The sequence below is a fragment of the Vespa mandarinia genome, chromosome 14 (assembly GCF_050613455.1).
Source record: "Vespa mandarinia isolate Hongniang chromosome 14, ASM5061345v1, whole genome shotgun sequence".
Classification (NCBI taxonomy): domain Eukaryota; kingdom Metazoa; phylum Arthropoda; class Insecta; order Hymenoptera; family Vespidae; genus Vespa; species Vespa mandarinia.
The window spans coordinates 5,055,626-5,080,662 of NC_140823.1; the positions used below are offsets into that span (position 1 = coordinate 5,055,626).

General features: G+C 40.6%; 1 protein-coding gene across 3 annotated transcripts in view; it reads left to right on the plus strand.

Annotated features, from left to right (window-relative positions):
- The first annotated feature begins 11,503 nt into the window (after nt 1-11,503).
- The window catches only part of LOC118440129 (lachesin), a 50,998-nt gene continuing 37,464 nt past the window's right edge, over nt 11,504-25,037 (plus strand). For 2 of the 3 annotated variants that reach the window (XM_035862719.2, XM_085661380.1), the window contains exon 1: nt 11,504-12,661. In XM_035862719.2, coding sequence (XP_035718612.1) covers nt 12,466-12,661 — 196 coding nt within the window. In that variant the 5' untranslated portion in view covers nt 11,504-12,465. The remainder of the gene's footprint in view (nt 12,662-25,037) is intronic. The other variant, XM_035862718.2, reaches the window with a different exon arrangement.

The following is a 25,037-nucleotide window of genomic DNA, read 5'->3' on the forward strand; positions in this document are numbered from 1 at the left end:
TATAACTTTCTACAAGGGTGGCTCGTGCGTTGATTACGGTGCTAAGGTAATTAGTAAATCGGTTAGTTTCTCCAGGATCGTTTGTTACACAAAGAGCTCCCTGTCGATCTATCTATAGATATCTGTTTATCAGTAGATACGATATACACACTATAGATTCCCTAGGTGGTATGTTGAGTAGTATATATACATATCTGTCTGTGTACCATTGGGATTTTCGTTTTGGTCTTTACCCACGAAAACCGTACCTTTAATTTGCATTGAATTTGATAATGCATTTGTTTAACCGCAGGATAATTTCTAACCAAGTTCGACGGCTGGTTTGGATCGTTTGAGGCTCGAGTTAGATCGATCTGTGGACTTTACTCGTTCGATCGTATTTAACATTTTCCAATATTATTCTCTTATATAGGATATACGGTGGAACTTACAAGGTACATTGCACGGTTGCCTTGTTATCACACTTACGTGTACCTATAGATTAATGAATATATGCTTAAGATTTTTTATGCTTCCTTGCAAACTATTCACGATAAAGGGGATCGAGCTCGACTAGATGAGATCTTTGATAGGACAACGACGAGCACGATGATAACGAATTAATTATGGAATCTCTTTGAAGAAGGGTCCGGTCGTGAGAAGCTCGTCTAAAATCTGATCTTACCCTTTCTTAAAGCTCGTTCAAGGACCTAAGAGATAGCCGAATTCTGTTTGAATAGCCGTTCGATCGAGTCCATTGACCGGTGCAATTGAAAATGGTACGTTCAACGACCTAAGGATGCGACCAATCGTTATCGTCGATTTTAAAAAAGTTAAAGAGTTTTACATTTTTTTTTTCTTCCTTTTTCCTTTTTCTTTTTTTTTTTCAATATTCGATCTCGAAGCATCGTTAACTCCCTGGAACGTCCCTTGGAAAAATATAATTTTTTTATATTTCCTTTTCTATCTGATCGCGTTAATACAAAAGGCAGCAAGAACTTCTTGAATAGGAGTTCTGCCGTTCTTAAATCTGCGCTTAAAGCACCACATCTCTGGTTCGCCTCACGGTTTTCTCTTATTTCACCTTGTTCTCTCATGTTTTCGAGCTAAGAGCAACCAAGTGCCGCACGTACGGTAGGAAAAAGCCGAATGCGTTGCTTTCTTTCGTTTTTTCTCTATTTCATCTCCTTTCTCTTTTTTCTCTTTCCATCTCATTCTCACTCTCATACACATTCTTTTCTATGCCTCTCTATTTCGTTTCGTTTTTCGTTCATTCTCTTTTACACTCTCGCGTATCTCATCTTTTCTCTTTCGTTTTCTCTTACAGGGACTTTCCATCGTAAATTCTGCGGTAAGTGCTTGCGTACAGAAATTTTTTCCAGATTTTACCGAGATTGAAATTAATTTTCATTTCATTCCTTATTACCATTCCTCTCTCTCTTTCTCTCTCTCTCTCTCTCTCTTCATACCATCCCTCTAATTCGTTTAATTAGTATAGATACTTTGCGTTTGTATTTACTCTGCATTTAACGTCATCAGCCTGATGGATGGCTATGTAATATGCGAGAAAGAAGCGGAGTGTAGGGTATACCTGTAGCTATTCTCCATTTTCCTCTTCTTCTCTCCCTCTATTCCGCTCTTTTCGTTGATTTCGCTTCCTTTCTCGAGCGGCCCTCTCCAGTTTTCCTCTCTTGGGACACTTCTTCCTTCTAAATTCCAGGGTAAGTGTTCGTATGGAAATTTTAGGATACGAGATTCCTTCGGGATTGGACTTATGTTCTCTCTTCTTTGTCCTCTTCATCCTTTTCTCTTCATCCTTTTCTCTTCATCCTTTTTTTCCTATTGTCTGCGTGTTCGCTTTTTCTTGATCATTTATGGCATTTCATAAAACAAAATTCATGCGTACGTCGTTTGAGAAGGATCACGCGCGTTATAAAATTTCGAATCTTATCTAAACCGTACGCGCGAAAATGAAGAAGGTCAGATATTTTTATCGACTTTTGTTTTTCGAATCGAAATAAAATAGAGTTGTTTAAACGGTCAGTTTAACGTCACGTAGAAAGATATTTAAACGAAAAAAAAGGAAAAAGAAAAAGATATTGTGAGAAGTTGTGAAATATAATTAAGTGCACGTTAAAAAAATAATATCCTCACGAGCAAGAACAATTTCGCTGATTAATGTTGATGGAGAAAACATTATTACAGCTTCGTTATTCGCGTTCATTTTGTCGCAGAATCATTTCAACTCGCAAATTTGTACCCACGGATCGACGTCGAATCGTTGCATATTTTCATGAAAAAATTTTGTATTCCCAGACCGGTGTGGAGCGTCTTGGAGGAAGAGCGAGCAAATAGACGGTACAAGAAGGGATAGAGAGACAGTAGATTAATTCTCCGTCTTTCTTCTTTCGCTTATCTTCTTCTCTTTCTCTCTCTCTCTCTCTCTCTCGGAGCACCTTCCTCTTTTCGACTCTCTGTTATTCTTGTTTCGAGGTGGCTTCTCCTCTTAAATCCTAAGGAAAGAGTCCGCATTGAAATTCCGGAATGCAAGAGTCCCTCGAGATTGAAGCTAATTCTTTCTTCCCTCTTTCATTTCATCTTTTCTTTTTTTTCTTCTTCTCCTTCTTCCTCCTCTTTTTCTTTTTCTCTTCTCTCTCTCTCTCTCTTCCGTCCACCTTCCTCACGCTCGTTCAGTTACCACAGCTTCGAGGTGCCGAGATATGTTAATTATTTGCTATAGCCAACAGACGTTTCGAGCGTTTGCACAGTTCTTTTCTGTATTTTTTTTTCTTTTCATCGAAGCATAAAAAATAGCGACGTTTCTTCTCCTTTCTATTTATCCATCCTCGCTTTTCTATTCCTTTCACAAGCGAGACTTCCCACTCGGCTTAGCGATTAATTATTTGTCGCATCTCCGAGGAGCTTGGGAATTAATATTTCAACGAAGATTTAAGAACAATTTCGCGGCCGAGTATAAGCGATAGTCGCGTACACGTTCGAAACGGAAAGCTGGTCTCCTTTCTTTCTCTTCTTTTTCTTCATAGCTCTCGCACTTCTTCTCTTTCCCCTCCTATTCATCCTCACTCTCTCTCTCTCTCTCTCTCTCTCTTTGTTCCGCTTCCTTCGTGTTTTCAGGCAGCTTTTTCACCCTAAATCCTGTGGCGAGAGTACAGATGGAAATACCGGGATACAGGATTTTCTCGAGATTCGAGATAATTTTTTTTCTCTTTCTTCTTTTATTTTATTTTCCCTCTATTTCCAGCCCGCCCTTCTCTCGATCCAGCTGGTTCCACCCTCTTCTACACCGTTGCTGCGTCTTCCACTGATGCCGGGGAGGGAAGAGAGCATCATGGAAACTCGCTTCAGAGAACGAGAGTGAGTGCCGTTAAATCGTCCGTAAAAATTCCAACCGTAATTGGCCGCTGAACTATTTTCAGCTCTCCTCGGCTCTTTTGGTTACGTCCATCCTTCCTTTTCTCTCTCTCTTCTCTTTCTCCGTGTCTCCATTCTCTATTCTTTTTTCTTTCGCTTCCACGTTTCTACGAGTAGGTACCTTTCCATAAAAATAGTACCGAAATCTCTCTTTTAAATTTTCCATCCTGCTTCTCGTCGTCGGTCCAAACTCTTTGATTCCATCTTTCTCTCTCTCTCTCTCTCTCTCTCTCGCTCTCTTCCTTTCCCTTTCTTTTTCTCTCAGCTCATCGTTTCTCTCCGCGAGTTTCATTCATTATATGGATGTTTCCTCTCGCGTCGACCAACGCTCCCGTTCGGAAAAAAGCATTTCTCTGTCTTTCTTTTGCTTCTACGTTTCATTTCCTTCGAAAGACTTTTTTTTTTATAATTGTCTGACAATTTTCTCTTCCGCGCGACAACGAGCCGATAAAACACTCTTCTTCAACAGTATCGACTACATACATTTTGTATGAAGCATATTGTTCACGATTATCCTAATATTTTCCTTTTCTTTTTCTTTTTCTTTTTTGAAAAAATATCGAGTGTTTCTACGCAAAGAATTCCCCGTTGAAAATTTTTTATTATTTCGAAGGAGATACGATGAAATACTCGAAGCTGTCCACTTTATACAAGGAATACGTCGAGAAAAGATCGGGAAAGGATTCTCTCCTTGACTCTTGGAGAATAGTGACTTTCTGCAGGAGAGAGAAGGATAATCGAATAACGCAAATATATGCGATCCGTACGATTATCGGACGGGCTTACGCGATTTCTCGGTTGTTCTCGGTATTCTCGGGATTCCGGTATTCGATTAGCGGTTAAGTGGATTATAAAGGATGTACTTGCAAATCAGTTTTCCCGCCAATAATTAACTATCGAGAAGGAGTTCGCTTTAAGCCATATACCTCTATTCCTGTTGGTTCCCTCTGACGGTCTTGTAACGTGCTTACCTATCCCGGAAATTGAGATCTCGGCTATGGAACGTCGAACGACCGTGGAAGCTAGCTAGACGAGTGCTTGTGTAAACCTCATTTCGATTTCGCGTCTTTCAGAGCTCGCGTGGACATTATACAAATTATTAATCAAGTAATTAATGAACTTCTCCAAATCGTCTGAGCTCCTGAACTCGTTTCAAGAGTTTAGTTTCAATTCGTACGTATAAGAAATCGTCGGAGGAAGATGAATCGTCCCTCTTCCTTTTACCTCCCATTCTCCGTCCTTCCTTATCCCTCTCTTTCTCGACGTTATTCGAACGAAAGTTTTGTTCGTGCACCTTCGAACAACTTTTTCTTCCCTTTTTTTCTTTTTCTTTCGATCGACCAAAGATTTGTACTAAATTTCACTACAATTCAATATCATCTTATACCTTGGATTATAATGCTACGAATTTGCATTTCATTTACATGCTCAGACCTTTTATTCCCTTTCGGAAAAGTATACCGATTTCAAAGAGCAAAAGAATATTTCAATTAATGGCTCTTTGCGTTCTACCGTTTTAACCTTGCGAAAATGTAAGAGTACGATCTGGGAAAGATCGAATATTACAAATAAAGAGATTTTTAATCAGACCTTTTTACATAAGAAGAGGATCGCGATACGTGCGTATGTCGTAAAATTGCTTCCGTACTTTTACTTGTCTTCCATTCTCTTTTTAAGAGAAGACTACCTTAACAATAAGTACGTGATCGTTACGTATGACAGAGGCATTTTAAAGGCATCATTAAAGGATTATATTTCTCTTAAAAATCATATTTCACAAGTGATTCGTTTACGTAGCAAAACTAACGCCTGTATACCAAATAAAATCCCATCTTTGCGATCGAAGGACAATAAAATCCTCCCACCATACATTAATTCTTTTCGATCTGTTCGCATTATATACGTTCCACAAAAAGTTCGTTGAAATTGTAAAATAGAAGGATCATTTTTTTGGGGTCACTGTATAAATCGATACTGTAAACGCATCGATGTTGTCTTCGATCGATCTCGACAGAGAACAGCTTTTAATCTACGAGTGGCTGACGAGTAAGAGATTTACGAACGAGACACTAAATCACTCCACATCCTTGACACATTCTCGATATTTTTTGACGAAGCAAACGAATATGCATTGACATTTCCTTTCTATGTACTTGCAACTTCGAGATTTAAAATTTTTATTATAGTACTGTGTCGATATTCCTAATTACCAGCAGCTATAGATAGGTATAAATAATATGTGGTACGAGCTTTCCCATTTGAGATCGTTCGAGCGTACATTTTTTAAAAGAACGAACACGAAACTATACCTCGAAAAGAGACCGAGCTTCTTTCTGCAAAGTATTTTGAAAAGTTACGCTGTTCCGAAAGTGAAGCGAGTATGAACTTTGGCGATCCTGAAATTGAGCCACTCGAAGAGGAACGGGTAGCTTTTCAAATGGCGTAAGTTTCTTACAGGTTTCCCTTTTTTTTTCCCTTTCTTTTTTTTTGTTCCTGTATACCTTTTCTCTCTTTCGAACTTTCTATTAACTCCTTTTCGAACGTTATCGTTAGAGAAAGAAAAAAAAAAATATATATATATATATAACGATTAATCGACGCTTGATAGTTGAACTTGAGAGTAACTTTGTGATGTATAATAAAGCACTCCGTGGCTCTTCCCTCTATTTCCTTTTAACGCAAAATAAACTTCGGAACGGTAGGATACGATTATCGCGAGTCGGTCTTGGTGGTGTATCAAGAATTAATTAGAGACGCGTTAAAAGGGGTCATAAAAGCGAGCTACCTCGGCAGCACCGTGATTTTATTACGGTGATTATGAAAAGGTCGGTGTTGCGGTGGCGAACGCAAAAAGAGAAAAAAAAAAAAGAGAGAAAGAAAGAACTACCTAGAGAGAAGAAAAATAAGGGAGTGTAATACGCGCCATGACAAAGGATGGTAATATCGACGTAGAATCGAAAACTAATCTTTGAGAAAGATGTTATAGCAAAGATATATGCAGATATGCATGCCCATTACGTTTATCTATGTACATGCCTAGCTGGGATGCGCGTTTTAACGTCATTAACGTGAGTCGTAAACGTTGGACATCGGTTTATTGATAGGAGTTAGCGCATTAAGCGCGCGGAAATAATTATTAGAAATTAACACATCAGGCTTGGCGCGCGCAATAGGTTAATCAATGGCCTTTCCTTGGCGTTGCTAATGCGAGCAATTAATTACTTTCACGCTTCGCTGCTGTTTCATTTGTTACCTATATGCGCGAAATATTATACGAATTTGTACGACGCTTGCGCTAATTAGCATGGGTAAACACTGATCGGGGTTGCAAAATCGTTGCTAAAAGCGTCACGAACCTCGACTACGAGGAGGAATTTTGTTTTTAATTAGTATGCCTCTATATATGTAACGCTGCTAACGATAATCATTATTATTCCCCTTGTAATGGTCATTCACGCAGTGCGTCACGCTCGAACGCTTAACGGAACGTGTTCACGCGAAACGAACTGAAAGTTATTATTCTTTTTTGCATTTTTTCCCCTCCCTCCTTCCCTTTTTATTCCAGTATCGATATTTTAGTAATTTTACGGTCTCTCGTACGAATCGACGGACGGAAAATTTATTTTAGACAGGCTAACGAGAAAGCAAACACGTATACGTGCGTGTGTTTAGTTAATACGTTGCAAGCAGCGACGAACTTTTGCTACCGTCGAAATTTCCTGCACGCATGTACATATGAGTTATGTACGCTTGAATCTCTTCCTAATGAATTTCACAGTATTGCAACTTTCCGAATGCGAAACTATCTCCGTTACATTGTAATACTTTATTTTAGAATATTTTAGGAAGATACGCTTTTTTTGGTCGCAGCTTATCAGGTTGAAAACGTCGACGTTTCGGCCGTGCAGTTGATAATCGTGCTCGTTAGAAATTTTCTAAAAGGACAAAAAGATGTTAGTCGCGGAAAGACTTCACCTCGCGAGATCTAACGTTAACGATGGAATAGTTGGTCTCAATTTCGAAACAATCGCTTCCATCGTCCTTAATTCCTTTCTCTCGTCTTCCGCCGCGAAAAGCACGGATGCTTTCAACGTTAACAGATCTCGTTAACGCCGATCATTAGAAATTTCTACAAATTTCCACCTCGGTGGAAATTTATTGACAAGGTAACCTATGTGTATACGCAACTATTAAAAACTTTCGAAAAGGCATAGCGCCGTTGTAAATTAATCGCCCTACGTTTACCTTGATTAATTAATTATTAATCCACATCGATGCTCTTTCCTCTTCGACGCGAGCTTAACTTAAAAAAAAAAAAAAAAAAAGAAAAAAAAGTATATTACCAGACATCGCATTCGATCGTTTCCCACGTCTTAGCAAATATTTCGAACGTCACTTTAGGCAGCTCCACGAGAAAGTTATGCAATACCACGGAGCAAAGTTAATTCCTGTAATTTTAGTTATTCCATCTCGTCGAACTTACTTCGAACTTCGATTTTCTATTTATCTTATCCGATAGATCTCAGCCGGCGCGGCTTTCAATTAATACGAGCCAATATCGGAGTTGTTCTCTCAACTTTTTGATACGAACACCTTACGGTACATCTCGTTTCTCTTAATTAGTCGACGTTTAATTTATTACTTTCATATAGGAATTTTAGGGGCACGGTTAAAAGCGCACTTTGCTGTATGTTTCAGAAATGAATTTCTATTTTTTCTCTCCATCCCCCTCCCATCATTTTGATTTTCATAAATGACCATCTCTTCGCGATGCATATTTGATTGAATCAAATCGATACTCTCATGTTAAATCTTCCTATCGTTAACTCAAGGAAAGAAATTCGTGTTGTTTGGGTTGATTCGTTTATCGAACCAATCCAAAGCTTGAAGATCTTCCCTCGGAGAGGAGTCATCTACGAGGAAAGAAAATCAATCGAGCTCTGATAGGAAAGCAAAGAGATAGAAAGATAGAAGAGACCCGAAAGATGCATGGTGGTAATAACGTCTTCTCCAAGTTGTTTCCTCGATACAGACCGAGCCAACCTAGAGCTTCTACTTTTGCTAAAGGGAGACTCCTTTCCTTTGTCGATCGTCGCTCATTCTAAACCGTTTCCGTTGGACCGTTAGCGTCGTCCAAGATGCACGAATGCTTTCTACACGATTCTTTAAAAATACCTCCTAGTACCTCCCTTTCGTAACTCTCGTCGTTTCTGTTTCTTCGTCCGACGTTGCATAAATTTTCGAATTGCAAAAAATTTGTTACTCGATCGTAATTTTATTCATCATATGTATCCATGCATGTAGACAAAAGTATAACTATTTAAGTGATATTTATTACAAGATTTGTCCGAATCTTCCCATAGTCTCATTATAGCTCACGATAGAAACGCGATGGTATGGATCGACTAAACGTTCTCGAGAACGTGCAACGTTTCTATTCAGTGTTCAAGGTCGATTACACATTACCCTCCGTAGTTTCACGACCCACCCAGTGACGTGGGTCGGGTCGAGTTGATCGCAGACGTCTACTCTCGTTAACGAGACTACTGATCGTACCTCGTAATTCCCCGACGATCATTTCCGTCATTTTAAATTTCGTCTCGTTCGTACGGTGTCTTCTCAAATCGATTTCGCCGATTTGCGTAGATCTCTCGTGCTAATTGCTTCATAAGGACTATACTTCGGACAGATGGTACGTAATAAAGATACAATTTCTATTACCCGATCGATTTTATTAGAAACTCCTTTCCAGGGAATAACTACGACCGACTATTACCTCGTCACATATACGATTTCTATTATTTAAAATTCTTTGGAATTTGCCGACCTTGATGATATTTACTGTAACCGCTATTGGCTTTACCTATACGTAATTTGATATCGCGTTTGTAAACAAAGGAAAGAGATTCTCGGAAGCGAAGGTGATTAAGAGGGGAAGACGAAAGGTCGCGTACGCCGTAGAGATTAGTTACAAATCATTCGTGTCTCGAAAGCCGACTCGTCGTTGTCAGCGGTTGTTTAATATTACTATTCGATCTGTTAAACTAGTTACGACTGCGTCATTTTCGACGATAGAGCAACACGCTCTTTTATTCGTCCAAGAGTCGACTTAAAATACGCATATTTGGATAGTCGATAACACATTTGAATATGATTAAACTGTATTTCAATATTGTCCCAAAGCGAACACGACAGACTTTAAGTCTGTCTCATTGGACTTTAGAATTTCGTAGTACAACACAATTTTCAAGATAATTCTTAACGGTTATTGATTTTTTTGTTGGTGTTTTTCCCCTCTCCCCTCTGTTTATTCTTTTTAAAAGCCGTGTAATCAAAATTTGATGCACCGAAATATTTCGTTGGAAATGTCGCGTGAATTTCGTTGCGCCGAGATTTACTATGTAATTTTCATCGGCATTAAAAATGAATTTATTTGTTTATTCACATCGTGCTTTCTGGCGGTACATTGAGGTGAGCGCGCAAATGTAACAGTTCGTTGAATTTGTAGGTGGATATTACCGAGCGTTTTGAAAAAGAACGAACGAAAGATACACTATATATAGATATATTATAATTGCAACGAAAATGCGTTTGATTTGAGTAGCAATATCGTTTGGACGAACGAAAAGTCTTCCTTTACTCGAAGGTCACGATTTCCTTTTTATTTTCTTCTTTTCTGCTTGTTGTCCACGCTTATCGATCGACGTACGGCGAACTCGAACGAAAAATTGTTTTTATTTTGGTGAAAAGCGATAACGAAGCTCGTTACGATATCGCCCCTTCCTTTTCTTTCTCAATTTATTTTTCTTTCACGAAGGAGAAAGAAGAAGGAGGGAGAAAAAGGTGAGCAACGTCGGATCGTCGTGGTCTAACTCAAGGTCGAGATCCAATGGCTTTCAACGTTGACGTCGGTATCCGCGAACTTTGCCAGATACGCGAGCCCCCGTCATTTCCAGACGATCGCTTTCCTCTTTCTTTGACCTTTGACCACGACGCTTGAAGAAAACTTGACAGCTCTTCTTTAGATTCCCCCGTGTCGCTGAAAACGCAAAGACCGAAAAGTCCTCTTATCCCTTTTAATCCTTTGCCGTAAAATGTCTTTGATACGTCACGCGCGCTACATCATACATCGACGTTCAACATCCACGTATACTGCATAGCAAAGTAAAATGAAATTAGTAGGTACAGAAAAAATTACATTTTCAATTGTACTTTAAGAAGACGTAATCTCGCGTCTAATCGTCGACATCGTATAAAATACCTACACAATCGATTTTCTCGGATTGTCAGATGCGACAACAATCCGGAGAATCGATGGATCTATAAGAAAGTATAGCGAGTCAAATTTTGCGAGAATAGTCGCAAACAGGAAGGGGATACTTTTGGAAAGGAACAACGAGAGGAAGGAGAGAGAACATCATTGATAAAAAGAAAAAAAAAAGAAAGAAAGAAAGATTGAAGGAGCAAGACAGAAGAAGGAAAGAGAGTCGATCTCCGGAACGACGATGGTAGAGGATGAGATAGAGGAGCGGAGTCAGGAGTAGCAATAGCAGCAGCAGCAGCAGCAGCAGCAGCAGCAGCAGCAGCAGCAGCAGTAGCAGCAGCAACAACACCGGCAGTAGCAGCAGTGGCAGCAGCAGTGCCCGGGCATCAGGGCACGGGCTTTCGTTGGCGCTTGCGCCGCGAGAGAGACGTTTTCCCCGTGCGACGGCTTGTACCTGCAGGAGAGGAAGAAGAAGGGTGCGAGGTGGAAAGAAAGAGCGAGAGGGGGGAGAGAGAGAGAGAGTGAGAGAGAGAAGGAAGGGGATACCCGTACGGAGTTTATCGGCGTCGAGCAACGGAGGGTGGTCCTCGCATAGGTAGAGAGAAGGAGGATGATGATAGTAGTAGTAGTAGTAGGTAGGTAGGTAGGTAGGTAGGTAGGTAGGTAGGTAGGTAGGCTGGCTGGCTGGCTGGCTGGCTAGCTGGAGTAGGAGAGATCGACGGCGGTTGGCGGTAGTGGTGGTGGTGGTGGTGGCGGTGCTCCGAGGAGTCGGAGGTGGAGGATTGCCGAGCGTACTCAGTACTCCGAGGCTTTTGAAGAGCAGGCAGGCAGCAGTCTACGGCCCGGGACAGAGGGACCAGGACCGGCCTCGAGAGAAGGAGGAGGTGGTGCGCGGTGGTGGTGGTGGCGGAGAGGAGAGGAGAGGAGAGGAGGAGGAGGTGGAGGCCGAGAATTTCTCTCTCATCGTCGTCGTTGTCGTCGTCGTCCTGCGAGATCTAAAACCTATAACGAACTATTCTGCTCGTTCTCGTATATTTATTCGCGCGAGATAGAACCAAACCGGACGATTTTTCTCTCTCTCGTACAAACAAGAGAAAGAGAGAGAGAGAGAGAGAGAGAGAGAGAGAGAGAGACAGAGAGAGAGAGGAATAGCGTGTTTTTGATAATCGTGTGCTCGTGACCTTGGGTTAGAGTTGACTCGCTTCGGTCTAGCGTTTCGCGTGGTTATCACGTTGCCTCGTGTCATCGGTCGCTTCCTTTCCGTAAACTCGTCGATTGCCTCTCGCCGAGAATAAAAGAAGATAGAGGCAAGGATAGAGGCGCCTGAGGCAAAAAGCAAAAGCGAAAGAAGCGGGAAGCTTTAGGCGGCAAGCGCGGTGAGGTTAACCGCGTACTTCCTCGTGGAGGTAGTCGAAGACAAGCGGCGAAGGAGATGTGCGGAGTCGTTTGGCCGGGAGCTGCACGGAGCACGTGCCACGCACGCAGAAGGCGCTCCAGGCGACATCAGGTGCGCTAATCCGGGACGCAAGAGGGGAAGTAAGAGAGAGAACGTTCAATCTGTCGTCTCCTTCCCAATTCCTCTTTCTTCCTTTCTTTCTCTCTCTCTCTCCTCCTCCTCTTCCTCCTCCTCCTCCTCCTCCTCCTCCTTCTTCCCCTCCCTCTCCTTCCTCCTTCTTCCTTTCTTTTCCATATCCGCGCGAATCTCAATTTTTCGATCGTACGATCCTTCTTCTCCCTCCAATTCGTCGATCGGTGAATCGTTCTCGAGTGTCTCGAGTGTGAACTCAGGAATGAGTGGGCAAACTTGTCGTTCTGTTGGTGCTCGTAACGTCGAGGAGGAAGCAAGAGGTGACAGGACAGTCCAGATGATCCTTGTGCTCGCGGCTATCGTCACATTCCTCGGCGTCGATGGCATTGGACACGCCGTCGTTGCCGCTTATCCTGCCGTTGGGCACGTCTCTACCGGCAAAACGGCATTTCATCAAGGTACGTACGATTACGATTTACTCGGTATTTACTATCCTAATTTCCTCCTTTCTTCTCGACCACGTTTACTTCTCTCTTACGTCTTACGTATAAACGAGATAAGCGGGAAATTATCGAGTACTTTGATTCGTTGTAGAGATAGCTTTCCCCAAAGAAAGTATCTCGAACTATAGCTTCAAATAGTCGGAATAGTTTGCTATATACGATAGATACAGAGAACTCGCGAAGCTACAAAGTTACTACCTTGTTCCTGGTAAGTCGTGCGAGAGAGAATTCCTTTTCATCTCTTTGACGAGAGCTCGTCGAACAATTTTGACGTTTGTTCGCGACTTATCGAATTTCACGGATCCGATCTAAGATCAGGTATTCTTTCGATGCTTCTCCGTTTCTCGAGTGATCTCTCTCTCTCGGCGAAAGAAAAATTTGATTAAAAAATTTCACGAGTACCTAATATATAGAGGCATGTTAAATTAAAATATCATATCTATTTATTATTAATGACGTAATGCTTTCTTCATTGTCTTCTTAATTGTCTCATTTATATCGACATGTATCTCAATTAATACTATCGATTTGTGCGAAGATGATAAAAATACGAAGCACGAATATAACTTCTTCCGTCCAATATCCGAGCCAATAATTCGATTCAAAAGATGCGAATGGACAACGAGCTAAAATTCTCGTATAGTTTTCTTTGGGAGGATTGAGCCTCTCCGAAAAAATAGTCACATCGATGATGCACGTAGGAGTGCCCACGGTGCAAAATTTTTGTTCACTCTAATTCACGTAGGATAATCAAAGTCCCATTGTGCGAATAGGATAACGTGTGCTACGTCGACCGAGTGGAAGTCTGAGTTTCGAACGAATGAACGAATTAAACGTAGAGCGCTAGCTCAAAGAATTAAAAGCGCGTAAAAACGATCGTGCGTTGACAAATCGCATTTATGTTGTTGATAACGATTGCAATGAGATATAAAGACGGAGTCTTTTCTATTTTCCGAGTATCGGGAAATATATGGTAAACGTGTATTGACAAGTTGAAAGGTAGAAAATGAATTTTTGACGTACCATTGGTAAATGTCTATCGATGCTCTCGAAATTTGATAGTTTTTCGATGGTGACTCTCTCTGTTTTACTATTTTTCTGTCACCGGTGTCATCGGTGAAACCAGCTAAATCTTGGCGCGTACGAGCCTTCGTGTCATCAACGAACCGTGAGATAATATAAACGTGCTGTTCTCTTCGATTGAGCGAGAATTAAACATTGAAAATTGTATTACTTTTTTATATGATAGAAAGTGTCATTGACGCACGAATAAACAAGAGTCGACTAAATATCAGAGACTTGGAATGCATATCTATGTATATATATATATATATATTTTTATATATAGTATAATAAATTTTGAGAAACCCGCGAAATAGAAACGATCGCGTCAGAGCAGAATTATCACAGGAGAGCGTTAAGCGATCGTAAGGACGAGCGTAGATTTATCGTAGATAGGAAAGAAAAAGGGAAAACGAAGAAAAAGATATAGAGAGAAAGAAGATGGAGGAGGAGGGGGAGGGGGAAAGAGAAATAGAGAAAAAGAATTCCAAGCACTCGAGTCCCCCGTGGCGATCGTTCAACCCTTCGACGCTTTAGTTCACCAGCAAAAAGTGATTTCGTCGTTGGTATACTTTTTACCGGAGAGAGCAAGACGCGCCATGTGGCGTTGCTTACTATATTTTCCGGAGTCGAGTGCCAATCCGACGAGCTTTCCTTTCATTCCTTCTTTTTTTCTCGCTTCGTGCACATACTCGTGCACGCATCTACATACCTATATACGTATATACGTGCTTCGCGAACGTAGATGGCATAGAAACGCATCTTTACATATTCGCCTTCTCTCTGATCGTTACCTTTCTTTTTTATTTTTTTTATTTTTTTCTTTGGCTCTCGTTTCTTTGGCTGCTTCAACGTTTCGTACTTGTTCTCCGCAAGTGCGAGAACCTATGTACATACATACGTGTCATATACACGAGTTACACGATGTATATCTTTTCCTGATTCATCTTGGTGATATAACAAAATAACGATGAATCATTAGAAAAGCTATCGTTAATACGTTTGAAATAGTAGATATTTGTTTAAAAAATTTCTTTTACATTCAATGGTAAAGAAAAAGAAGGGAGATCTTCGTTTATAATTTCGTCGACGAGGTTTCGTTTATCGAAACGAGCAAAAATAATAAAGTACAGGATCAGAGATGAAAGCAACACAATGGCAATCGTAAAGGAGATACAAACAGGCGGATCGTATGCGAAGCGACCTACTTACACAGTGGAGACAGCCTAACAGACGTTGGAATTCGTTATTAAGAAAACTTTCTAGTTTCTACGTCGAGTATGAATTTTGCGATTCGCTAGAAGAACGCGTAGTACACCGGCTGACAGAGCGATTTGTTTTCTACCTATTTGCCCCCTCCCTCCCCCCCCTCTCTCTCTCTCTCTCTCGCTCTCTCTCTCTCTCTCTCTCTCTCTCTGACGTACCTAGCTCTCTTTACCATCCTGGACGGGAAGAACGATCGATCACCTTTTTGCCGAATGAAAGAATTAATGGGAGTTAGTGTACGCGCTAATGACGCGAACCGTACGTACTTTCTCGACGTCGATTCGTTTAACCGAAGTGCGGACGAATCGACGAGAAGGAACGTTCGAGTGGTATATCAGGCAAAGTTTAAATCGTTTTATTCGCCTTTTGCTTCCTCTCGATCATTCGGACGTCTTGTAAGATTCGAAAAAAACTTAACTCGAGATTATGATTTAAACGAACGTTTCATTAAAATCCCTCTGGAAATTGTTAATTATTCGTTGCCTTTGTTAATCGAAAGAGTCGATTGGATGATAAAATTAAAAATAATTTATAGAGTATAATAATTATTATATAACTATTAATGTACATTCAATAACGACAATGATTCTCTGATCAAAGTTCTATCTCCTCGTTATCGTCTTATTAATTGTGTTGTTGATTTAAAGTTTATCATAGTTCTGTCCAATGCATACGGGATCGGCCTGTTAAAAACGAATGACGAGTCTCGTAGAGAAGGTTCCGTTTCGAAGGTAAAGTTGTCTTTTTCCGGCACGTCGGATCCTATCGCAAAACTGTCATCTTTCGTTCACTCCTAGCAGCTATACCAAGAGCCGAGAGAGCGATCGTTTCCGAAAGGATCATTGACGATCGTCGACGCTCGAGGAAGATAAATTTAATCTCAATAGGGTGCCTTAGATACGTGCGAGAAATCGAACGTCGATCGAAAGAAATAATTTTTCAAATTATTTCATATCTCAATGTAACGATATTATAATATATTTATCGTTATTCCCTAATAATACGAGTAAGATACATTTAATAGAGTGCAATGACGGGATATAATCTATGAACAACATGAAGGGAAATACGAATAAAACTACATATTGCCCGTAATGATTAAATAATAATTACAATGATTTTCGCTTATTATATGATCCTTCGAAATAATGAATCTTCCCCAATGAACTTACGGGCTCGTTGCCCGTTAGAGGTATTAAAGCCCACAGGCGTTGTTTGTAATAATCGATGTTTCGGCATATTTGTCTTTCAATTAATCGGTCTTTCATTTAATCATAGCTGACGTGTTTCATTTATATCCCGGCAATACTCATAACAGGTCCAATTTTGTATAGTTTCTTTCGCATAAGAAGGAAATAATTTGAAATATTTATAGTTAATAGAAATTGTCGAACGATCGATTTCCAATTGATTTACCAAATACAACTTAGTTTTTAAGGGCGAATACGTCTGGTTGACTATAATTAACCATCCTCTTGTTGATCAATTAATGAATCCTTTTACTTTCAGCGGCACGTATAATCCGTTCACGCACGCGGCCAATTCGCAGAAAGCTTAGGACGAAAATAACGTTTTGCGAGAAGAACGTGCTACTTCGTTCAGGTCGACACACGAACTCGATCGATCATCGTATTAATTACTTGACACGTTGGCATACACGCGAGCTCTATTTTTTATTATCGTAAAAACTTAATACGGTTATCGTTCATGCACGATCAACGAAATCGTTATTATTTTTCAAACGAACAATAAGACGTTATTTATCCATATATTTATCAGTCTGAATTATCTCGTTCATTTTTTTCAATCTTTTTTATCTCTTTCTTTTTCTCGTATTATTCTTCCTTTTTTTTTCTAGGTCGTATAGAATCACATATTTTTATATATTTATCGACGTCAAGATTTTTCACCCGTCCAATCGGTATTACCGAATATTTTTTAAAATGGGCGAAAGAAAAACTTGTTATTGCGATAGCATGCCATTTCTAATGGACTCGTTACGCCGTTAGGTGCTTTTCGCGTTTAATTATCTCGATTTACCGGGCAAAAATGTTGACATCGCGACGGCGATAATTTCAGATTTCAATGGAAGTTTTACCTTTAGAGACTGCTCGAGAGAATAGACTCGTTAGCTGAACTCGGACGATTACAGGCTTATGAATTAAACTCGTGCACGCGTGTGTGTCCACTTTTTCTATTTCCTTCACTTCTTTTCTGTTCTTTCGACTATCTACTGAAATATCAAAAGTTTTAATTCGAACTAATGCTGTACATGTAATCGTTTTTCTTTCGTCGATCCGTTTAGCCAAAATCCGAAAAAAATCCTTTTTTTTTATCGTAAAAACCGTACTAAAAAAACAATCATAAGATGGAAGGTAAACGAAATTGGAATTTTATTAAGAATCACAAGAATAGAATTTTTCGAACTGCTTTCCACACAAGACAATGACAAGAAAAGACCCTATTGAAAGTGCACGAATCTATTTTAAACGTTCACGAGATCAATAATATTAGAACATGTACTCTTCTTTGGAGAATTGGGGAGAATTGGAAAACTATCTAATATTGTAATGAAATATTTCGATGCTGTCGTTCGAAATTGCCTTTTTATACCCATTCTCTCTGTTACGTTCTTATTGCTTCACACGTCTATCTGTCTTTTGTTTCGTAAGATTTCGTTTCTTTCTTTTTCTTTTTTTTTTTTTTTTTTTTTTTTTTTTATAGTCTTTTCAACACGTCATCTGTGTATATATATATATATATATATATATACATATATGTATATAGATATATATCGGACACACAACGGAAATAGAGAAACCGATAAAAATTTTGCCGATCAAAGCGCTGCAGAAATCTCGATTGCAATTTTTCTACGTTCTCGCGAAAATTTCGTTTTGTTTTTGCAGCGAACAAACATAGAGGAGGCTCGTGATCGCATATATTTTCGTTTCGCAGTGGTAACCGTATATGAAACGCGTAGGATATATTCGGGACGTGGTGGGATAAAAAAGGGGAAAAGAGAGTGAAAGGGTGGAAAGTGGGAGGAAAAGGGTAGAAAGGGAAAAAAAAGAGAGGGACCGAGAGATAGAGAAAAAAGGAAAAAAAAATTGGTCCGAGTCTGTTTCGCGCGCCGTACAATTTTCCGGTTCGATGTGAGGTCGAACGTGATGTTTCGCCCGAGGTGTTCGCACGTTTTCTCCCTGCAACGTTTCGCTGCCTTCCTATCGTATACACCACCGTCTCTGTTCTCTCTCGCTTCATCTTTCACTCGTTATCCCGTGCACAGTTTCCCCTCCTTATCTACTTGCAGCGTCTCTTCTTCGTTTCTCTTCGTTTCCCTCGTTCCTCTCGTAGCTACGGTCTCATAGAGCTCGCACACACATATCGGCCTAAGCACGATTGCGGGAGTGACTGATTTGGGTTACATCAGCGTTGCAATTCCAGAAGGCTCGTCGTCGTAGTCGTTCTCGGAAACGACGACAGCTATATTAGAATGCGGATAACGATGAAAGAGCGCCAGAGCCAAAACTCGGTCCGGTGATTGAGTCTCTGTCCCAATTACAAGATTAACGCCTACGTCGGAAAAAACCTACCTATCTTTTTCTATCCCTTTTCTCTCTCTCTCTCGTCACTCGTTCGCCGCGTTTCCGATAGCCTTTGATATCGTGTAACGACCGCAGCTGAATCTACCGTGTGACTTCGATTGGTTATGAGAACTACGTGAAAGAGAGGAATGCGATTGACAACCTCTTTTGTCTCTTTTCTACTATTTCTCTGTTTATTTGGACAATTTTTATTTAATTTCTTTCGTGGTTATTTATTGATACGTACCTGTCGACAAAGTCTATTATGTTATTAATCTGTATATCTTCTGTATATCAAAGAAATTGGGTTGAGCCCGTTTGAAAGGTTATCATTTATTTTTGCAAATTCATAATAACGCCATCAACGTAGTTATTACTTAATGACGTCGATTTTTCGTTTATGAAGAATTCAATAGATCGTTACTATATGATTATGCAAATCCGCAAGAAAAAAAAAAAAAAAAAAAAAAAAGAAAACTATTCGGCTTAGAACGAGCCGTGGAGCGCGTGAGAATGCCCCAATATAAACACATGAATTGTGGAGTTCACGCGAGGAGAAACTAGATAGAGAATATCGGAAATGGTATTACAGAGACTGGCAGTATCCGTTTGGCATCGGCGTTGGATAGGACGTTGGATAGAACGTGGGTGGGTGGCTAGGTGTAAGACAGATTTAACCCAAAAAATTCCATCGTTGGATCGAACGAGCTTCGCACGATCCGGCTTTTAACTCGGCGACAAGGGAATCGATGTTCGCTCGAATTACTCCGCATCGAGGCTCTTCTCCGAAGGACTCCTCTTGGTATTCCCTAAGCCATTTAAGCTTCTACGATTAGATCAACGAATCGATTATTTTTTTCTTTTTTTTCTTTTTTTTTCATCGACGACGACGGAAACAACGTGTTCGACGATCGAATAAAGTTGAATCAAAATGAATAATAATTGATAGTATAAAAATTCTGCGATCGATAGTAAAGGAGATCATCCCGATAATGTTCGATTTCCTCTCGAAAGGACAAAAGTAAAAGAATTATCTCGAAGGCTTTAAATTCTCGTTCGACGACCATCATTGAAATTAATTTTGCTGAGCTTTCGACATGGCCCTTTTTCTCTTCCCCGAAGAGGTCGCCTCGATCGTTTATTTCTGCGGAAGATATAACGGCCCTTTCTTCGATTCTCGAAGGGAAAGATGATTACGTTGGAAAATGCAGGATTTTCGTGCCGACGGACGATCCCAGACGCGTGTAGTACTATAGTTGCTAGACTACGAGGAGGTGAAGTTGAAATACGAGCCAGGTGGTCGACCTTATCCGATGCTCTCGTGCTCCTTTAAGCTCCCGCCACGTCTACAAATGCGCCCTCTGCCTAATTCCTTCCTCGGGGATTCCGCGATACGTCTGGTGACGAAGACGAGAGGACGAAGAAGAAGAAAAAGAAGAAGAAGGAGACGACGACGACGACTTTGCAGCGACACGGTACGACGCGACGTCGACGAGTTAATGGAAAGAAGCGTTAAACGTTTCTCCGCTCGGTACCTTTTCCTTCGGCTTTTCTCGCTAAACTCTCACTGCCTTATCTTATCTCTCGGCCGGTCTTTCCAACTTTTTCCTTCTTCTTTTCTTCGCTCCGCTCGTCGCTTCTTCACGCTCGTCTTGATGTGGAATCGGAAAGATGCCTAAAGGGTTTTTTTTTTTTTTCTTTTTTCTTTGAATTCTCCAAGCGTCGGGTTTACTCTTTCGATTTTTCTTTCTTCTTCTCTTTACAGAATGAAATGCAGAGACGCATTGAACGAACGATACGGTTTCCAACCATTACCACATTGATTTTTAAACGATAACAATTTCGGATATGGTATATCAGTTTTATTTAACGCATCGAATCGACTACATTTGTATTTTCGCACAACTTATTGTTAGGCCTAACAATATTGATAGACCTAAATTTAAGTCGTAATCTAACGATGGATATATACATATATATATATATATGCATATACACACATATGTATGTATATATGTACATATAGCGCATGCTAGATGGGCGAAAATCCATGTTATTTAAAATTAAAAAGAAAATAAGTAGACGCAATGTATGGGGACGAGTAAACTCGTCGAAAAGTGACCATCTCCCGATATAAATATTACGTAATATCGATCGATCGAAGAAACTGCGATAGACGAGAGATAGTTTTGCGTCCCGTAAGTACCGAAGAACGACGCTGAGAGATCAGAAGGAAGGATGGATTACGTCGAGCCCGATAAAGTTAGGTGATACGCTATGAAGTATATTGCATTTAGCGCTTAAGAAAGATAATGCGTTATTATTACGTTGGGAGGCTAGCATATTCGATGAGACAGGTAATTTATAGACAAGCGGGGAATCGCTTTCGAAGAGGTGAGAGGTAAGGAATATTTTTAATTAATCTATGAGCGAACGAATGAACGAACCAACCAACTTTACTACGAACTTTCAGAGAAATAGATACGTATTCGTTCTGCCAATGAGAAGAAGGATTATCAAATAATCATCACGGTTTCTACGCGAACTTTGTTCCGTCCAAAGTATATAAGAAAGAAAAAGGCGCAGAGAGGGAGAGAGAGAGCACATTTCCCATCTCTCTCCTCTCTACCGGGTCTTTGGCCGGTTTCGTGACGGAGGTCAGAGTTCGGCTAATTTGTTCTTACGGGATTTCCTGATACATCGGGGAGCATATCGCGTGGACCGGTTAATGGAGGGGAAAGTTATCCGCTGGGACAATGGGACTTCTCGTTAGGTCGCTCCTTTAACCGTTTCGCTAAACTCCGGTGACGTCTTCAGCTTAAAGTCCCACCGGATGACCTGTCACTTCTCTCTCGCTCCCTCTCCAACGTTCATCGTCTTCGTCTCTCCTTCGGTCCCTTTTCCTGTCGTTTTCCTTTTAACATTTCTCCTTCTCTAGCTCATCATACATTCCATTCGGATAATTGAGAAATCCTTGGAGTAACCTTACATCGTTGAAGAAATTTTCGACATGGTCTACCTGAGCTGTCTTGGTTTTCGTCGCTTCCCTTTACCTCCCTTTCATCGTCATATATTACTCGGTGAACGGTACTAATCGCACAACGAGCACACCCGGCTTTAATTAGTCTTCCTTCGTTGGTGATCGAGCGTAAACCGCGTTTGTTCCAACTACGATCTATATGCATCTACGTATGTACGTAGATACATATATATTGCCTTCGACAGTTTCCGCGTCGCAAGGAGTCGATTGCTTTTAATTAATTTCGCGATAGCCACTTGTAACAGCTTTCTGCGACGATAGGGGGAAAGTGAGTATCGAATCGTCGACATTCGACGAATTTAGCGATCTTGCCGGTATATCGAGGGAGATTAAATATATCCCTTTGGATCGTTATATTCCAGAGCGAATAACGATTAATCCGATCGTAAAGCGTCCATCCTTCGTAACCTTAATGTTCGTCCGTTTCGCGTTTATGACACAAGTACGATAAAATTAAATTTCCTGGTTAGAAAATTACGCGTTGGAATAGAAACATTTGTAAATGTTTCAACTTTCAGGGAATAGTTCTTTGCGTTGAAAACGAGTTCACGAATGTTTTTCCCTTTTCTTTTCTATCTATTTGCATCTACTTGCCTCTCTTGTTTCTTTTTTTTTTCTTTCCGACGAGTCTTCTCGGCAAGTCTTCCAAGCCCGAGGTAGATACCTTCGTCTTTCCGCGGTAAGAACGTAATCTGTTTAAAAAGTCGAATGTCTTCTGATTTACACGCTCGTTTCCTGTATTCCCTTCGGGAAGTCTCCCAGGAGGTCCGAGACGAAGTGCGAGGCGGAAGATTTGCGAGGAGAGAAACTTTTACGAAGGAGGAAAGATTAAGGGATGCCGGCATCCACTCTTCCATATCTTCGAGTTCATTCGTCGTTTCGGTCTTTACGGCACCTTAAAAAGATACTTTCGAAATGGCCGGATCCAGACAGATGCACGCGCAACCAAGGAGAGAGAAAAAGAGAAGAGGTAAGCAACGCGACGACGAGCGCTCGGCTACCAAAACTTTCTGATCAAACTTTTATGGGGTGGAATAGGGTCTCGGGATAGGAGGGAATCCAAAATTAATTACCTTCGTTCAACCTTATTTTGACGTAATTAAATTTCATGAAAACGAGGAAGCGAGAAAAAACAAGAGGATGGAGGAGAAATAAGAACAAGAACGAACGGAACGGACGAAGAAACGAGAGAGTAGCAGAAAACGCGTTGGTTAATCCCCCGTTTCTTTGATTTGGAAGAAAACTCGGCGAACTTGAAACGCTGGCTAATTAGATAGCCGTCTACCTTCCTCTCTTACTTCCCCTCTCCCACTCTCTCTCTCTCTCTCTCTCTCTCTCTCTCTCTCTCTCTCTCTCTCTCTCTCTCTCTCTCTCTCCACACGATAGGCCGTCCGCGGATATCTTGATGATTAATTTTCCTTTAGCTCTGAGGATACGGAACTGGCTCTCGTATTTGGTTCATCATATTTTTCATTGGCAAATCTTTGCTCGGAATTCCTTTCCACCTCTCTGCGACGTTATCTTATTAATGGAGTTAATCAAACTTAGATATGAATCTCAATTTTCGTTTTACGAGTACCTTTTATTTTAGAAACGAAAATAGCAGTAGACGAAAATAGAAGCATATACATAATAAATATGATATATTTCTTACTTTGTGGAGACGCTTATATCATTTCACATATTCGATAAATATACTAACGTGTTTAATGACTCGAGAACGGATGGTATACACAGGAACGTGCGCAATTTTGCATTCTATTTTATCGTGAGTGCCTTCGAAGATCATAGGAAAGGGAAACATTTAACGGTATTGGTAGAGTTAAGTGTATATGTGTATGCACCTTTGGTGTATGTATGTAGACCGAACGCATGCCGCATCGAGGCTCGGCACACACGAATGTGCCGCAATTTCTCTAACGTAATTTCGAGCAACATGCGCGTGGCACATCTCGTTACAACGTCGGCCGATCGATTCACTATAACGTTACAAGAAGCTCTCCCGATTGGCTTTTCCTATAAGTTCTCACGCGCATTTGCGATCTTCAAACGATATACCTATATATTATAGTATGTCACCTGATTTCCATATTCGCGCGCAAAAACCCGCTGGAATAGGTAATTAGGGTCGAAACGAGCCTGGAAACGAACGTTCTTCCTTTTTACGTTATTCCTCTTTCTCCCTTTTCTATCTATTGATCTCTCTCTCTCTCTCTCTCTCTCTCTCTCTCCTTTTCTCTCATCCCTTTCATTTGCTCTCATTTTCTCTTATCGGCCTCGATCGTGACACGCCAGCGTGGAAAATCATTTTTTAGCAGGGAATTTGTGGCAAGGCAATTTGGCCCACTCTCTCTTTCTCTCTCTCTCCCTCGCTCGTTCGCTCGCTCGCACGCCTGCTTTGCAGTTCTTCTTTTATCGTTCAACCTATACTCTCTCTTTTTCTTTTTAATGTGAATTTTATGACACGTATTTTCGCGCTACACGCTTTTGCTTTTTATTCGATGCTCGTCGCGTGCAAATTTTATATGCGCACTTTTGCAGAGCAAATGCGTACGTTTCTTCGTGACCAGCCAACGTCCTATGCACCTGGATAAGTCTCTATGTACGTAAGCTCGTATATATATATATGTATATATATATATATAGAGAGAGAGAGAGAAAGAGCGAATAAAGAAGGAAGGTGATATACCGAAGAAGGTGATCGCGAGCCACGCGAGGGTCATTCTAAGTACACTTATACAGTGTTTTCTCAAAGGGCGCTTCTTCTCGAACGTTCCATAGTCGTTCGAGCGACGTTCTCTCGGTTATCGCGTCGTATAGCTTTATCGAACTTTCGTCCAGCGATTTTCCCTTGGAGGTTATGGTCAAGCACATCGTCGACTTGCGAGATCAATGACGAAGGGGAAAGTTCTTCCTCCCGTATATCTTACTCCACGTTATTTATCATCTTCCGCCAGAACGATCACATTTTTCTTTTTTGTTTCCTAATTAACTTGGACGTTATCTCATCACGATAATGAGAAGAAGACAATAAAGTTTTATCTATTTTCTCTTATTTAACGGCGTGCGACAAATAGCAAGGTGTCATGTTTAAATAGCGTCACGAAGTTTCGAGTATTATAGTACCAAAGGCAAACTAAGCCTCAGATTTCTGGAGCAGAGTTACATTAGCATGTCCCTTCCGTATGGCAAAGTTACAAGCGTGATATTTTACGGAAAGCGAGCTCGTACTCCGTGAAAGTGCCGCGCGTTTCTCAAAAGTGAAGAAATAAACGTGACTACGAGAAAGAGAGAAAATGCAGTGATAAAGTATTACGATCAAGTTGAAAAGACGGAAAAGAAAATTAAAATGATAGAATGAAAATTGAACAAAACG